Source organism: Gymnoscopelus braueri (genome assembly GCF_963280865.1).
Source record: "Gymnoscopelus braueri genome assembly, chromosome: 21".
NCBI lineage: Eukaryota > Metazoa > Chordata > Actinopteri > Myctophiformes > Myctophidae > Gymnoscopelus > Gymnoscopelus braueri.
This window is the reverse complement of record NC_137623.1, coordinates 13,052,767-13,071,295: the sequence shown is the minus strand read 5'-3', so window position 1 is coordinate 13,071,295 and position 18,529 is coordinate 13,052,767. Positions and strand designations below refer to the sequence as shown.

The 18,529-nt window shown below is 44.4% G+C and overlaps 1 protein-coding gene across 1 annotated transcript in view; it reads left to right on the top strand.

Moving 5' to 3' along the window:
* LOC308077320 (ras-responsive element-binding protein 1-like) overlaps positions 1-18,529 on the top strand; it is a 63,152-nt gene that overhangs the window by 30,036 nt on the left and 14,587 nt on the right. The window contains 8 exon segments of the mRNA XM_080417960.1: positions 7,091-7,198; positions 7,332-7,539; positions 8,321-8,393; positions 11,240-11,338; positions 11,773-11,936; positions 17,899-17,980; positions 17,982-18,031; positions 18,329-18,484. Of these exon segments, the coding sequence (XP_080274086.1) occupies positions 7,091-7,198; positions 7,332-7,539; positions 8,321-8,393; positions 11,240-11,338; positions 11,773-11,936; positions 17,899-17,980; positions 17,982-18,031; positions 18,329-18,484 (940 nt within the window).

The window sequence follows — 18,529 nt, the reverse complement described above, 5'->3', positions numbered from 1 at the left end:
AGTGGAGTAAAAGTACAATATTTGTCTCTGAGATGTAGTGGAGTAGAAGTAAAGGTACTGAAAATTGGAAATACTCCAGGAAAGTAAAAATACCTCAAAATTGTACTTAAGTACAGTACTTGAGTAAATGTACTTAGTGACTTTACACCACTGGTCTTGTCTGTATGGCCGTCTCATTATTTTCTCTCTTTTGTCTTTGTCTCTCTTTTCCTCTTCCATCACCTTGCTCCGATCGCATCGCACCATCCCGCCGTTCTGTTTAGCCCCGCCCCCTAAAAGACACCATCTTCCATTCTTCCGCATCGTCACGCCATTGGTTCAGCATGTCCACTCGTCCCTTTTTTTTCTCCGCTCCTCCAATCCTTCGCCTGTTGTTTGCTCTTCTTTTCCGAAGTATTCCGCATCCCTCCATCCCACCCCCCCCCCCTCACACTCGCTTCCCCGCCCTCTTTCTGAAAGAATCGTTTTTAAAGACACGTTGAATCAGAACCTGTTTCTCTCTCCTCCTCTCTGTGATGGAATGCATCCGGCTCCAGATCAACACGTCTCACAGTGTCCCTCATCTTTCTGTCATGAAAACATCTTCATCACTATAGTCTAACCGCCATGTTGGCATTTGTACCCTGACTTCTGTGCAGCTGGTCTGGTCTCTCTCTCACTCTCTCTCTGTCTCTGTCTCTGTCTTAAGTTGTGAGCTTGTAGATCATCTGCTATTTTCACTACTTCTTAAACTTGTTTTTATTTATTCATGGAAATTATTCTGAAACTTCATACTTTTTTTTTATGAAAAATGTTGGAATTGTTTTTCATTGATGAAAAGTAGTGATTCGTTTTTGTTTCAACTTTTTAAAATCTTTTGAAATAATATATTTTTTAACTTATTTTTATGTAGGATATTTATTTGCAGGCCATAGAAAAACAGACAATATAGTCTACATTCCATCTGTCACTGCTGAATATGTCGTCGACATGTCTCGCACACATTACAGTTTGTCTTTTTAAGCGTTAGATGACACATGTTCCACATGAATGTGGTTCATTTCAATGCGATCTGGCTGAAATAATCCCCCAGCTATTTGAGTTCAGAACCTGTTTGTGAGGGCTGGGTGGCCTCCAGCAGAGGCCACAGACAGACAGACAGACAGTTGGTTCATCACAGATGAAAAGAAAGACAATTTGTTTATACTGCAAATAATGCACTTTATATTATGAACAGTATATGTCAGTGAGGGATGGGTATGTGTGAATAGATGCAGAGTTTGCCTGGAGTGGATGAGAGAGAGAGAGAGATAGAGAGAGAGAGAGAGAGAGAGACCGCTCATCGGAGGGTGGAGGAATCTCACTTCTTATTGGCTGAGAGCTGGCAGACATTTTCCATAGCCACACTGTTCAGTGGTTGGCTGAGACACTCTCCTCCCCCCTTTTCTCTTCTCTTCTCTTCTCTTCTCTTCTCTTCTCTTCTCTTCTCTTCTCTTCTCTTCTCATCAAGAGAGTTGTATTAACATGAAAGACGTGTGTATAGACACCCCCCCCCCCCTCTCTCTCTCTCTCTCTCTCTCTCTCTCTCTCTCTCTCTTTCTCTATCTCATTCTATACTGTATAGAGTTGACAAGCTGTTGATGCTATCTCAACACTTTATCACATCGGGTCTAAACTCCAGTGGGGGTGTGTGTGGTGATCGCCTTAGGATGGACACGCACACAGCGCACACACACACACACACACACACATACGCACGCTCGCATGTGCGCGCACAGATAAGGGAAGAGTCTGAAAGATCTGATGATGCAACAGGCTGGGGGGGGGTGGTGGTGTAAGAGGAGAGGAGAGTCTCTTCCATCTCTCTCTGTTCACAGTGTATACAAGTTAACTGAAAGAACACACACACATTCACATGCACACACGGCTAATAAGTACCTCTCGTTCTCCCTCTCTCTCTCTCTCTCTCTCTCTCTCTCTCTCTCTGCTGCACCTCTGTAAACATAGAGCAACACCGATAGTTTGACCTTTGCATGGACTGAGGAGAGAGAGAGAGAGAGAGAGAGAGAAGGGTGGGGAGAGAGAAAAACAGAAAGTCAACCAGCCTACCTGTTGTGTGTGTGTGTGTGTGTGTGTGTGTTGGAGTGGGTGTTTTTTCTGTGTGTGTATTATGAGTAACAAGTTAGGGCAAAGTACTGCGAGTAAACGGGGGAAGGGAGGGAGGGAGGGGTGGAGGATGGGCGCTGGCAGCTGAGTGTGAGAGTAAAGGAGGGAGGAGAGGAGAGGAGAGAGGGGGGGGGTAAACCTCTCACCCATCCCGACTACTGCTGGAGAGAGATTCTCATCAAACACACACACACACACGCACACACACACGTTCGTATCACTATACTTGTGAGGACATCAACGTATTAGGGCGGCGATTTTTATGAACATATTAACTTTTTTTTGTTGCTATTTTTAACCGTAAGCCTAAAGCCGAAGAATGGCAGATCTACAAGCTGACAATGTCTATATTAATTCCAACCCCAAACCCTAAACCTAACCACTAAATGTCTTATCGTAACTCTTAACCACAACCTGAATCTTTAAAATCTCTAAAAAATCTTTTAAAACCATAAATCAAACATTTTTCTTGTGAGGACCTGGAAAATGGTCCCCACACGTCTCTTTGTCGAATTCTACTATACTTTTGGGGACATTTAATCCTCACAAGTATAGTAACACACACACACACACACACACACACACACACACACACACACACACACACACACACACACACACACACACACACACACACACACACACAGGGAAGTGGTGAAGTGCTCTCTTGTGACTAGGCAGTGAGTGTTTCCTGTTGTGGGAGAGGGAGAGAGGCAGAGTTAGAGCGAGGGAGAGAGGCAGAGGGAGACAGAGAGACTGATAGATGGAGAGAGAAACAGAAAAAAGAGAGGTGGATGGAGAGACCGGGAGAGAGATAGCTACACATGCTAGCATCACCACTTTTTTAAGCCGAGGGCAGCACACTTGGCTAACTTAGATGCTAACATAACGCCTTATTCCTGACGGAGCACAGTTGGCTCCAGATTCTAACGTTTGTTCGATGCTAATATACTGTTAGCGTCTGAAGTTGTTCTTATTCCTGGTGGAGCAAAGTTAGCCATTTGTGTGTGTGTGTGTGTGTGTGTGTGTGTGTGTGTGTGTGTGTGTGTGTGTGTGTGTGTGTGTGTGTGTGTGTGTGTGTGTGTGTGTGTGTGTGTGTGTGTGTGTGTGTGTGTGTGTGTGTGTGTGTGTGTGTGTGTGTGTGTGTGCGCTTTAAGAGACAGAGACCAACAGACAGTGAAGGTAATAAATAGGCAACATATGGTCACCGGATCCTAACATCCTTCCACTCCTCCTCCTATCCCTCGATCTCTGCTCCCTAACACACACTGCTCCCTAACACACTAAATACCTCCTCGCGAGATGGAGCAAAAAAGATAAAGTCATAAAGAACATGGAAAGTGACATAATGAATTATGTGTGAGAGGATAGAGGGAGGAATCTAGATAAATAGATGGAGAGATGAGCCTAATTTATGCTCTGTTGCACAGGCCGAAAATAGCCGACCTACAAGCTCACGACATGGCACGGATTGGACGTGTTTGTGGCTATTTTCGGCATGCGATGCTGTCATTCAACGAAGAATAAATCGGGCTATAGGCAGATTTAAAAAATGCTGTTGTGTCTGCAGACACACATATGAATGTGGGGGTCCTTGACACGAAAATGTTCGAGAACCAATGGATAAAACAACATTGGGAAACAAGCCCAAATAAGCAACTACACTTGGAAACAAGCCCATACAATCGCAACCCGCAACTACCAATATTTACAAGTGACAGAAAAACAAGCCCAAAGTCACTTATAATAAATAAGAGAACTTGGCAACACTGGGTAGGGGCCTAGGGAGCTAACGCTAGTACATCCATCCATCCATCCATCCATCCATCCATCCGTCCATCCATCCACCCCCTCTGTACATCTTGACATCTTGACACAGGTGTTACAAACATGCACAGAAGGTGGGCCGCATGGTAGAGTCACAAAGACATGTGTGTGTGTCTGAACTAGACAGACAGACATTCAGGATTGATGATTTATTTTAAGTGTAAGATAGCTAGTAATCAACATGTTAGCATTTAAATCTCATAGCTTGATTGAAAAACTAAAAGTATACAAAGCATGTTATATTATGTTTAAAAACAACACTGGATATATTTCCTGTAGTATTTTGGGATTAGCATTTAACTGTTTTGGATGGTTGTTAGCAAGGCGTTCAGAATGTGTTGCCAGCTGGAGGTTGCCAGGTTGCCTGATGTAGCTGATGTGAAAGGTTGCCAGGTCAGGAATGTAGCTGAGGTTGAAACCAAGTAGTCTTTTTTTTTAGTTTCTGGCCACAAAAACGTTGTTTTTGTTGTTGTTGTGATGTGTTTTTATCCCATTAGTTTGACCCTGCATAACTTTACTCTTGTGCAGCCTTCATGTCATAACTTGTTTTAACATGGATCTTATGAGTATGGCTTTTGTTTGAAGGTAAAAATATGTCTTAAAAGCTGTTTTAAAGTATAGCGTGATGTGTGTGGGGGTGTAGCGAAAAGTAGCAGAGAAAAAAGAGAGAGAGGTGAGCACAGCGAGGAAGGAGAAAATAGAGGATGAGAGAGAGAGAGAGAGAAGGAAAGAGGGAGCTGTATACTTTGTTTGCAGTACTTTGGCACTGAGAGACAACGTTTCCATCTCATACACACACACCACACACACACACACACACACACACACACACACACACACACACACACACACACACACACACACACACACACACACACACACACACACACACACACACACACACACACACACACACACACACACACACACACTCTCTCTCTCTCAGCATTGCTCCCAGGCATTTGAATTGTGACGCTTTTTTTTACAAGGATGTGCAAGAATTTCAGGATGTCAGGACTGTGTGTGTGTATGTGCACTTGTGTGTCTGTGCATGTGCGCATGCCTGTGTGAGTGTGTGTGTGTGTGTGTGTCAGAGGGGGTGTCAGAGTGAGAATGACGGCTGGGAACAGATGTAGTAACATCAGCCACTACACACACAGACGAGCAAGCACTGAGTGTACGTGTGCGTGTGCGTGCGTGTGCGTGTGTGTGTCATAAACATGTCCTGTAACATCACGAGGTTGACCATTTATCTCTATTCATCCTCTGTATTCTGAGTCTTCTCTTTTCCTCTCCTCTCCTTTCCGCCATCTGTTGCCGTTCATTTTAGCTGGCTGTAAAAAGTGCTGCCCCAGCACTCAGCCAATCACAACGTGTGTGTGTGTGTGTGTGTGTGTGTGTGTGTGTGTGTGTGTGTGTGTGCGCTGAAGAGGGGTGATGCAAGGCTAATGAAGCTCAGGAGCTAAGCTTGAAATCTGTAGCTGCCTCTGTTGAGTGCATACTTGTGTGTGTGTGTGTGTGTGTGTGTGTGTGTGTGTGAGCGTGCGTGCGTGTGCACGTGCGCGTGTTTTCCCCGGGACCCCCATGTATCACTGCCGTGACACCACAAGCTGTAACATGGCTGTGGCAGGTGCACACACACACACACACACACACACACACACACACACACACACACACACACACACACACACACACACACACACACACACACACACACACACACACACACACACACACACAGCCAGTTGTCACCAGTCACTCCCAAGCACTCGGCTCAGTTCTCCACTCATCCTCTCCTCTTTTGGTCTCTCCATCTCTCTTCCTGTCTTCACGTCCAGTTGTCATTGAAGGCATTCTGCTGACTGGTGGTCGTATATCGTATAGACATCAAAGAGCACGCCGCTGAAGCCTCACACCAGGTTCACACATCCATGAGTCCATTACATTCATTTGTCAATTAACCACTTAAGCCCTATAGACATCGCTATATAAGCTCGTTTTGAGAGATTAGCTACGGACACAGACTGACCCTCTTATAGATGGCTATCCTCCGGGCTCTGGTACAACATGTAAATGCTGAACAGTAGTTTTCCCCTAATAAATTAAATTAAACTTTTTTTGGCTATTTTTTTTTTCAATCTCTCTCTAAAACTATCAGTGTTTTCTCTACACCGACTACTGCTTCTTCCTCATGGCCTGTGTTTTTCTCTATGGATGTGGAATGTATCTCTCTCACTCACTCACACTCACACTCACACACATATGCTCGCATGCACACGCACACACACAGGAGGAAGTGGCCAGCTCTGGAGAGTTACTTCCTGTGGGGGCTGCGAAGCAGGAAACTGTAATTACCTCTCCTCTTCTGTCCTCCTCTTTCGTCTCCCCTCCTCCCCTGTTCTCTCCTCTCCTCGATGTGACTCTTGAAAGCAAAATGTTAGTGTCTCTCTCTCTCTCTCTCTCTCTCTCTGTCTGTCTCTCTCTCTCTGTCTCTCTCTCTGTGTGTGTGTGTGTGTCTCTCTCTCTCTCTGTCTGTGTGTCTCTCTCTCTCTCTTTCTCTCCCTCTCTCTCTCTGTGTGTCTCTCTCTCTCTCTCTGTCATGTTAGTGACAGGTGTTGGAACTATAAAGCATACATCACCTCTTGTCCACTTGGCTCAGAGCCAAGCTAGCGCTGTGCCCTCTGTGCTGAGCTGAAGGTCAGAGTACTTCAACCTCTCACCTCTCTGCAGCTCCACAGTAACCCGCCTTCATTTAGAGCTCACTTTATTTGGGTTTGATTACATTGTTTTACAAATAAGTGTTAATACATTTATTCAGCTGGGCTAGCCTGTGTACACTGCAATACCCCCTAATATGGAATAATACACACTTGGAAAAATTAGTTTATTATTATTCACTAGTGAATTAAAACTAAAACTATATCCAAAATAAGTAAATAAAGTTAAAAAAAACACACCCTAAATGGAAAACTCAAACTAAATGGAATTGCAGGTAAAATGGCCCCTCTGTTTTTGCACTGTGGCGAATATACCTAGTGGGACTGGGGTTCATGTTGGTACCAAGATTCAATAATAATTGAATAGAGAATAACAACAATAACTGTGTGTTCTGCAGTGATGGAGGGTGCAATAGATGAGCAGAGAGAAGGGGGAGGAGCCAGCACTGAGGTGAACGACACAGAGGCGGAGCTTACCGAGGAGAACACACACAACAACCTCAAAGGTATACACACACACACGCACACGCACACACTTACTTGTGGAACATTAACATTTTTGTACAGCGACACACACACAGTTTAGTGGTTACTATGTAACATTATGGGATAAACACGTGATTCCATCTCTTCTAACAGGAACCAGTAATGGAGTGATGGAAGGCGAGGAGGAGGAGGAGCTAAACGGCGACAGAGTAGGAGGAGGTGCGGAGAGTGAAGGAGGAGGTGGCGACCTGTCGTCCATCAACGCCATGATGTCAGCGGTGATGTCAGCCGCAGGCACCATTAACGGAGGTGGGGCAGGAGTTGACTCCGCCCACACCCCTTCCTCTGGACCCTCCCCCAGGTAATTAACCCAAATTAACTTCCCATCCCTCAATGTTTAGTGCTCTGGAGTTCTTTACAACATTATGTTTTCACTTCCTGGTTTACAGGTGAAATGTTACTCTAATAGTGTAAATATTATTTTAATATTCATTATAATAAGTTAGTGCAAGTTCGTTCTTTTAACTTGATGCAACATAGGTCAAGATGCGACGTGTGGTGACCTTGTAGATTTACTACTTTCAGTAGTTTGACGATTCAATATTTTTGATGATTTTACCATTTCTTTAGTTTTTATTTTTTAAATGTTTTTGTTTATTGGGATTTTTAATGACATATTATGTACACACAAAAACACAAGAAAAACGAATACAAAATAAATAAATAAAACTTAACAATTATTTCTTTTACAATTTTTGCCTGTAATGGCGTGCCCAAAATTGAACATGGTTCAAATGTGACATAGTAGCACGCATGCACAGGCAGCGGCACATGAGGTAGATTGTCTGGGAACCCGAATGTTCCTGGTTCAATCCCGGCTCCCCTGGCTGGCATTGCACGTCAAATAGTCAAGACACTGAAACCCACGAGCAGGTTGGAGCTGCGTAGCTGCCTCCAAACGTTGGTGTGAAGTGATGGGTGAACGTGAGACATGCTTTGTAAAGCACTATCTAGATTAGAGGGGACTACAATGTAAAAAACATACTACAATTTAGAAGGTACTGCAATGTCCATGATTCCATATTCTGTTGAAAAGCATCTGTGTCCACATCTCTTATCCATTTCCTGTTCTCTACCCTTAGCCCCTCCCCTAACAAGTCGGTGGGCACACCCACGAGAACGCCCACTGCCAGCCGCAACGCACGACGCAATCAGGTACACACACACACACACACACACACACACACACACACACACACACACACACACACACACACACAGGGAGGAGTCTGTTACAAAAGACCATGTCATGTTTCATGTTTGTGTGAATGACTCACAGTTAGGAGGCACACACACGCACACACACACACACACACACACACAGTGTACGTTTACTACGTGACTGGAGGAGACTGCAGGCTTGAGTGTAAATGAATGAAGTGATGGAATGATTAACGGATGGATTAATAATTTATTGGATTAGTAAAAATTAACAGATGAATGAATATTTTCATATGACATTACTGTCATTGTGTTGGACACATAGTGAACATAGTGTGTAGAGTTTTGTGGCTTTTACGTATTTTCAGTAAATAGTTGTAAACGATTGGTAAATGTTTGTCTCGGTGACAAACTCCTCACATGTGTAAACACACCTGGCAATCCAACTAATACTGGTTATGACACAGTCTAAAGGTATGCACACACTTTAAGATAACCAGGGGTATTTGGGGTACTACCCCAGGTTAGATCTAGAGCGATTATTAGGCAAGATTATCCTGTCGTGTGAGCGGTTAAAATCTACAATTTTAACCCTCGCGCCCTGATCATTTTCAAACATGTTTGATATTTATCTGGATCGCTACCGTCACGGTGGGGTTTGCGCGTGACCGAGAGAAAGACAGTCTACAAGGACACTGATGACGTTTGGCACGGTGACCGGTCCAAACAACCTGCGGTGCATTGGACAGCTGAGGCTTGTTGATATGTGGCAAGAACAGTGTCTACAACACGTGTTCACAGACATGTCACAACCGCTCGTCACCACTGCAAGTTTATAACTGGCTCCGTTTGTTTATGTCCGCTAGTCCGCTACTGCTTGAGATGAAATGATGGTGAGGTGCTGCGATCGAGCAAGCCAGAGATTCTTAAGAAAATTGTGTAGTGTGTAACGCTCCATTATTGTACAATCTTGCAGTGTGTGCATGTTTAAGATATTCTTATAAGAGAATCTTATTAGATCATCCTGTTGTGTGATGCTGCCAGATTTTCAAATCATATGAGATCCTGTTATCTGAGCCCAGTTTAAAGCTGTTGTTTTCAAACTTTTATTTCAACTTAGTTGCAAAGCACCAAAAAAAGCTGATCTAGAAGTTCACAAGGTGGCGCAATGTGATAGCTTGTAGACCCTGACTGACCCATAAACAGCAGAACACAGACCCTAACTGACATGGAAGAGTGTGTGTGTGTGTGTGTGTGTGTGTGTGTGTGTGTGTGTGGCTGATATGTGGAGTCATCTGGGGAGAAGACAAGAGTACAGAACACTCTGAACTGAATACACTGGCTGACAGCCAGCACAGTGTGTGTGTGTGTGTGTGTGTGTGTGTGTGTGTGTGTGTGTGTGTGTGTGTGTGTGTGTGTGTGTGTGTGTGTGTGTGTGTGTGTGTGTGTGTGTGTGTGTGTGTGTGTGTGTGTGTGTGTGTGTGTGTGTGTGTGTGTGTGTGTGTGTGTGTGTCGGAATAGATTGATAGATGGATATGTGGGACCAAGGTGAAAGATTCTCTCTCTCTGTATGACACTTGTCCCAGCATGAATAAAGAGATTCAACAAATGGTCTCCCTTCCATCTCCCTGTCTCTCACGTGTGTGTGTGTGTGTGTGTGTGTGTGTCAGCACTTGTTGTCTTAGTGCTCATACTATAAAGTTAGGTGTCATGACCTTGAGGCAGACAGGTGCCACACATGCACGCGCGCACACCCACCCATGCGCACACCCACGCACACCCCATCCCATAGAACACTGATCTCAGTGAGGAGTAGATATCTCTATCCATTCATATTTTCAGTATATCTTCTTTCATCCATCCTGCTTTTTTTGTTTTATCTATTCTATTATTCTCCTCTGCTCTCCTTGGTGTTAGTTCAGTGGTTATAGTCAGTCAAGGATGAACCTTTCGTCATCTCCCATCAGGCAACACTGCATTCCACACCACATCATCTCTTCCTGAGTGTGAAACAGGAAAAGGAAATTCAGCTTCCTAGTCCAAGACTCTGATTTCTTGCGTGTGCGTGTGTGCGTGTGTGCGCGCGTGTTAATAATCAGCCATAGAGTCTACAGGCAGGCACACTGTTCTCAGGATCACAGAAGATGCATAGTAAAATACATAGAACGTATTACTTTTTAAAGCATTAGTCCGAGGTGAATGTTATTGTTCATCGCTGGCGACCGTGTTATAAAAGCACTAGTCCACCAGACACTGTGATATATGGCATTGGTTCTCAACCTTTTCAAGCCGCGACCCCCTAAAAGAATCAAATGTGAACTGGGGACCCCCCACCCTGACAATCACTTGGAATTGTAGGAGTTGATGATGCGTTATATTTAGTTTGACTCGGTTCCACAGATAAATATTGTGAAAATAGAACAGCTATTTTCACACTTTTTACACACTTTCTTTGACAATATTTGACAATATTTGACAATTTTTAAAGTTTGTTGATAACTTTTGACTCAATGATAATTACATTTCAGAGGTATTAAAAAAGTTAAAGATTTGTAAACCATTTTCAAAGATTCTCAAAAGCAGCGAAAAAGGCCGACCCACAAGCTCACAATGCGTCGTATCACGATTCGTTGTGAGCTTTACTTGTGGATCTATTTTTGCAAATTTTGTGCATAAAAACATCAAACATGGAGTTACAAGGTGTCTGCCTGACAGTGACAATATGCCATTCACTGTATATATGCTATTTATTGATTTATTTAAACATTCTACTTAATAATATAATTTCCCTGTCCTGATGCCTGACTATTTGTCTGTGTGTTTCTTTCTGTTTCTTCCAGGAACCCACCCCCACCAAAGATGACGGCAAAGAGTTTATTTGTCCACTGTGTGACAAGAACTGTATGACGCAACACAACCTCACTATGCACATCAGACAGGTAAATAGCACCGGTGGCGTAAAGTAACTTAAGTACATGTACTCAAGCACTGTACTTTTAAGTACAATTTTGAGGTATTTTTTACTTTACTGGAGTATTTCCAATTTTCTGTACCGTACTTTTACTTCTACTCCACTTTTTTACTTGCTTTTTGCTTGAAGATAGATAAAAGCTTGTAGATCGGCTTGTAGAATGGCTATGTTTTTGAATAGTTGAAGCATAGAATAGGTTTAAAGTGCTAATGATGCTATATTAGCTCATTTTGTTGGTGACCCCGGGGGTCCCGGACCCCACTTTGAGAACCACTAATCTAATCTCTCTCTCTCTCTCTCTCTGTGTGTCTCTGTCTCTATCTCTTGTCCCTATCTCTATCTCTCCTTGTCTCTCTCTCTGCCTGTCTCTCTCTCTGCCTGTCTCTCTCTCTCTCCATGCAGCATAACGCAGACGCGGGGGCGACGGACCACTCGTGCAGTATCTGTGGGAAGGCCCTGAGCTCGGCGTCCTCTCTGGACAGACACATGCTGGTCCACAGCGGAGAGAGACCCTACAAGTGCAACAACTGTGGACAGACCTTCACCACCAACGGGAACATGCACAGGTATATTCACATATACTGTACATAAACACACACACACACACACTCACACTCACACACACACTCACACACACACACACACACACGTCCGTGCTACAGGGACTGTTGAATGTAATGGGGAGGACTGGCCATCACTGATAAATGATTGGGAGTGGTTCCAGTGTGTGTTTTTTGTGTGTGTGTGTGTGTGTGTGTGTGTGTGTAGCTCGGTCTGGGGGCTTGCAGTCTGTGGGTTACACAGGAAGTGGGAAGATGACTTTGACCCACCCCCATCCCTCCCTCTAATACACACACACACGCACACATGCACACACAGTGTGTGTGTGTGTGTGTATTCAACATGCTTGACTGGTGCCTGGGTTAAATGCTAACTTCCTCTCTCTCAGCGCGGCAGAGCGGGTCAGGGTGTGTGTGTGTGTGTGTGTGTGTGTGTGTGTGTGTGTGTGTGTGTTGTGTATATAAAATCCAGAGCCTCTATCTTCTTCTTTCTCTCACTCTGTTTGAGCAACTTTTCCTTTGTTTACCGTCCCCCCCCTCCCCCCCCTCCCCCCTCTCTCCCTGTCTTCCATGTGATGGTATGAGGAGGTGTGGGTAGGGAGGAATGAGTGTGGGCAGCTGGGTTGGCAGAGAGAGAGAGAGAGGGGCCAGAGAGAGAATGATGATTGAGGGAAGGGGGGATGAGAAAGAGAGATGCTTTGTTGATGTGATGACAATGATTTCATTGACTCATCTGATATGATAATGATGATGATAATAATAATGATGATGACGATGATGGTGTTGATGATGACAATGAATAGCTGATTACAATAATAACAATAATGTATTATTGTAAGATGGAGGTAGAGAAGATGGGGGGAACAAGAGCCCAAATATGAATGAGGAGTAGAGAGGAGAGGGGGAGTGGGTGAGAAGAGGAGGGATGGAAAGAGAGAGGCAGTGTGTGCGCAGGGAATCCATTTTGTGACGGAGAGAGAGAGAGAGAAAAGTGAAAGAAAGGAAAAAGAAAGGAGAGAAGGACGAGATGCAGAAAGGGGAAAGAGAGGGAGAGAGAGAGCAGGGCTGTGTTGTTGGGGCCCTGGTTGCCATGGCGAGGCATCCCATTAGCCTATTATGGGCTGGGAGCTGGATCCTAAGCTGTGATTGGCTGAGAGGCTGCTGCCTGATCGCACTGTAGAGAGATGGACAGAGTGAGAGGTTTCTTCCTTTCCTTGTTCTCTTTCCTTCCTTCCTTCTGTCTCCAGTCTTCTCAGACAGACAGACTCGTGGAAATACACCCTTGAATACAGAGACAGACAGGTGGACAGAAAGATAGACAGGCTGAGAGAAAGAGAGACAGGAACGCTGTCCTTGCTGTGACTTTCCACTCCTCTCTCTTCCTATTGTTGGACTGATGAGTGTGACTCTATGGTTCCCCTTGTGGTGGAGTAGAGAACTGCATGCAGCGAGGGGGGCGGGGTTGGAGAGTGACAGAGACAGAGAGAGGAGAGAAAGGGAAGGATAGAGAGAAGAAGGGAGGGAGGGAGGGAGGGGGATAGGAGTAAGAAGACAGTTCACAACCTGTTGGATCATTCTGCTTGTTTGTTGAGCCACGTGAAGTGAGTGTTCTGGATGTCACCCTGCCCCCACAGAGCTGTCCACCAGGGGGTGCTAAGTGGACGGCACAACTATGCACACCTCTAGGTTGCCTTGTTATGGCCTGTGTCGTAATTATATATATATATAATTATAATATATAATTATTATTATCTTCAATGTGTGCAAGGGTCTTCATGCACTATTGGAAAAGTATGTGTGAACTGTAGACATCCCCTAGTAGGTCAAAAGTCATATTTGTGATATCTGATCATGTGAGGAGGATACTGAGGAGAGCACACGCACACTGTGTGTGTGAGAGAGTGTGTGTGTGTCTGTGTGTGTGTGTGGCAGCTGCTCATCTCAATGTATCAATCTACTGGCAGGGCTTTCAAGGACTGTAAGGACTGGAGAAGAGAGACCTCTCTTTCTCTCTCTCGAACGCACGCACGCACGCACGCACGCACGCACGCACGCACGCACGCACGCACGCACGCACGCACGCACGCACGCACGCACGCACGCACGCACGCACGCACGCACGCACCGCACGCACGCACGCACGCACGCACGCACGCACAGCCACACACACATGCACACATATGTACATATGTACGCACGCACACACACACACACTTGGTCAGCCAATCACAGTGTCGCTGATCTGGCGCATTTCCTTGCTGCTGATTGGCTGTGACTGGGGGTCAGATTGTGGTTGTTGGCCGAGATCCATTCCAGAAACTTGCTGGGCACGGGACTCAAGCCCACTTGTTGTTGTCAAGTGATGTTGAAAGTCATTACAATCAACGCCTGACTTGTAGAGTCAGATGCAGTCCAGGTGATGCACGCACATCAAAACGTTGTGACGGTTGCATGTCTCTAATAAGGTTTTGGGAGCTTAAGAAGAGGGTGTGCAGGTATTTTTCTATATTGCTAGAGAGAGCAAGTCAGTCTGTCAGGACCCCTTATAGATGTCCAAGCTGTTGCATGAGGGTGTTTAATTATAACCCATACCCTCCATTACTCTCCTCTCCTCTCCTCCCCTTCAGTTCCCTCTCGGGCCACAGTGTAAACTGACACCTGAGGCGTGCACACACACACACACACACACACACACACACACACACAGACACACACACACACACACACACACACACACACACACACACACACACACACACACACACATACACATACGAGGCGTCACAGCTTGATTTAAGAGGCCTGTGTGTGTGTGTTAGAGGATACAGGAGCTTGCTAAATATCTCAAAAACATAACTCCAAAGTGTGTGCATGCACACACACACACACTCTCACACACACACACATGCACGCACGCACGCGCACGAACACACACACACACACACACACACACACACACACACACACACACACACACACACACACACACACACACCTCTTAAATCAAGCAGTGGCGTTTGACCTTTTGGTCGCCACAGCTGAGGGAGAAGAAAGAAGAAGAAAGAGCAAAGGAGAAAAGAGGACATGAGGAAGAGGACAGGAAAGGACAGGAGGAGAGTTTTGAAAGAGGAGAGGAGGAGAGAATGAGAAGAGGAGATATAGGAGAGATGGAGTTGGGGAGGGGGGGTTCAGTAGGGGGGAAGGAGGTGAAGGAGGCTCCGTGCATAGCTGTAGTCCCTCCCGGCTGTCCAGAAGGTCACACACTCATATCGTTAACTGTCGGGCAGGAAACCTCTTATCTCCATATTTTATGAATGCCCTACTTCATCATAACTACTACAGTGTCACACAGAAGTAGCAAAAATAGCCGGTCTACAAGCTGAAAACGTGTCACATCGCCACTATTTTTCGGTTATTGTTTTTGCTATTTTTGAACAGTGGTGTAAAGTAACTATGTACATTTACTCAAGTACTGTACTTAAGTACAATTTTGAGGTACTTTTACTTTACTGGAGTTTTTCCAATTGTCTACTTTTACTTCTACTCCACTACATCCCACAGAGGCAAATATTGTACTTTTACTCCACTACAATTATTTGAAAACTTTAGTTAGTAGTTACTTTGCAGATATACATTATTACATCATAAAACATACGTTAAACACTTTAGCCCTATTTTATACCTAGGCTATTTGAAAATAGCAGATCTACAAGCTCACAACGTGTCGCATCGCGACGCGTTGTGAGCTTGTAGATCTGTTATTTTCAAACATTTTAGTACTTTTACTTTTGGTACTTTCAAACATTTTAGTACTTTTACTTTTGGTACTTTCAAACATTTTATACTTTTACTTTTGGTACTTTAAGTAAAAAAATGTATCAATACTTTTGTACTCTCACTCAAGTACATTTTGAATTCCGGACTTAACTTGTAACAGAGTACTTCTACATTGCAGTATTGATACTTTTACTTAAGTAAAACATTTGAGTACTTTTACCACCACTGTTTTTGAATTGTAATTCTGAAAAGTAACAGCTTTTGGAGGTTTCCAACCGACAGCCACGATATCAAGGTGTCATAACGTGTTTTCCGGGTTCAAACCTGCTGAGCCAATCACACGAGGGGCTAAGGGAAACTTGAGCCGGAACAGGAAGTGTGCCACCTTCCAGAACCTCAGCACTATACAGTTATGCACAGAGGGTACGGTCGCCATGGTGATGGAGGTGATGACTTCCTGCCCTGATCTCATCACTTCCTGGGCTCTCCCTCCCGACCATATAAGGAAGTCTGGCTGCAGAGTCTAGCTAGATAATCACACACGGTCTAGATACCATTAATGTGCGCGTGTGTATTTTGTCTAGACTCTGTGTGTGTGTGTGTGTGTGTGTGTGTGTGTGTGTGTGCGCGCGAGTGCGTCATGTGCATGCATGCGTGTTTTTTGGTCTAGACGTGTGTGTGTGTGTGTTTGTTTTGTCTAGACATCATTACAGGGAGTGTGCACGTGACTTGAGAGTGTGTCATGCATATTTTGTATATGTGTGTGTGAGTGCGTGCGTGTGCGTCTCCCTCGATTGTGCCTCCTCTATAATACCTCCAGTGGTTCTCAAACTTTTTTCATGTCAAAGACCCCCAAATTGACACTTTTTAGCCCGCGGACCCCCATTTGAAAAGATATGCCAGGGACCCCCATCAGAGAAGATTTTTACGGCTCTAGCAGTGATTCTCAACCAGTTTAATTTCAAGGACCCCCAGTTTGACATGCATTAGGGCTACGGACCCCCATTGAATGGCATCTCTATCTCTGGGACCACAATTTATGTTGTAAAATCTATGTTAATTTAACCCCTCCATCTTACAGTGTGTTGCGGGTTCGACTCCCGATCCCGACGGTGTTTTCTGTGTGTCACGCCTCCATCTCTCTCCCTATTTCCTGTCAGCCTACTGTCCTCTTAAATAAAGGCAGAAATATAATATATATATATATATATATATATATATATATATATATATATATATATATATATATATATATATATCTTTCAAAAGTAAAAGTATAAAGACCTTTTCATAGTACAAAGAAACAAAACAGCCGGAAATGTTGTCTACTTCCATACTTCTAACTACTTTCAGAATAATGTAGCTTTCAAGTAGTTCGGCAATTATTATTATTATTTTCACCATGCCACTACAAACCACAACAGGGTTTTTGAGTGCAGTTCATCCATCACAAACCATCCATTTTGTAACTATTTCTGAGTTTTGAGTGGATGTCGGTAACTAAACCAAAGAATGTATTCTCCTTATGCATCCATTATCTTGTATGAGCTATTTCTTTGTGCGTGATTTTGTCCAGCTTCCATCTTTGCCATCTTTCATCCACTTCAAATACATCATAAGACCTTGTGCTCTTATCACCCGGGTGCTCAAAACAAACAAAATGAAAAATCCTTTCATTCATACGAACATGTAAACACTTCACCTGGTCCCCAATACTCTTTTTACAAAGATGCTTCCATGCCAGGGACCCGTGCACAGAACATACTGAAATATCTACTTCCTATTTTCTTAATATCAAAATCTAAGGCCTGTGCACTATAAAGGACTGACACAGAAATGTTCCTCTCAAACATCAAAATGCATGAATGCAGTATGAAGCAGGCCCTAATAAGTTACCATAATGGACATAAAGTGTCCATTATTGTGTCCAATCGCACCTATAGCACACAACAAGCGGTTAAACGGTTTTGTTGTCACGGTCTTGTGGCCCCTGACTTCAAGTAATTTTACAATTGTGGCCCCCTGCCTAATCTAGTTGAATTGGCCTGATGTAGGGCATTACTAAACGTGGCGATAAGACCTTTCTGCCTGACAGCAACGATATAATCCATCATTCTCCCTAAAGGCAATGCAGCACGATCTTAACTTCTGACTAATCTCTCTCACCCTCTCTCTCTCTCTCTCCATGCAGACACATGAAGATTCACGAGAAGGACCCCAACGTGGTGTCTTGCTCCTTCACCCCCCCCTCCCCCACCAAGCGCAGACGTCCGGTCCGCTAAGAGACGTCTGGAGGAGGAGAAGGAGGAACCGCCCTGCAAGAGGTAAATACACACACACACACACACACACACACTGATAGCAACTATTTGAGATGATGGTAATTTTGCAGGATCGTCAGAATCGTTTACATTCATATCTGTGAAAGTCAGTTGTTCTCAAACTTTTTCATGTCAAGGACCCCCAAATTGATATGTATTTGGTCGCGGACCCCCATCTGAAATTGTTTTGTGCCCACGACCCCCCAGAAGAGAAGATGTGTGTTTAAAAGCGCTGCGAGCTATTGAAAGTTTTTAAGTGCATGGCCAATCTCACTTCTGTTTGTGTGTGTGTGTGTGTAGGTTCCCAGAGGAGAGCGTGGTAGAGGAGAAGAAGAGTCCTGTGCAGCAGCAGCAGAAGATAGAAGAATATGTCCGCTGTCCAATCTGCTTCCAGACCTGCACCAGCAGACATGACCTGGACGCACACATGGACACACACCCTGACACCACACTGAGGTACACACACACACACACACACACACACACAGTCACACACAGACA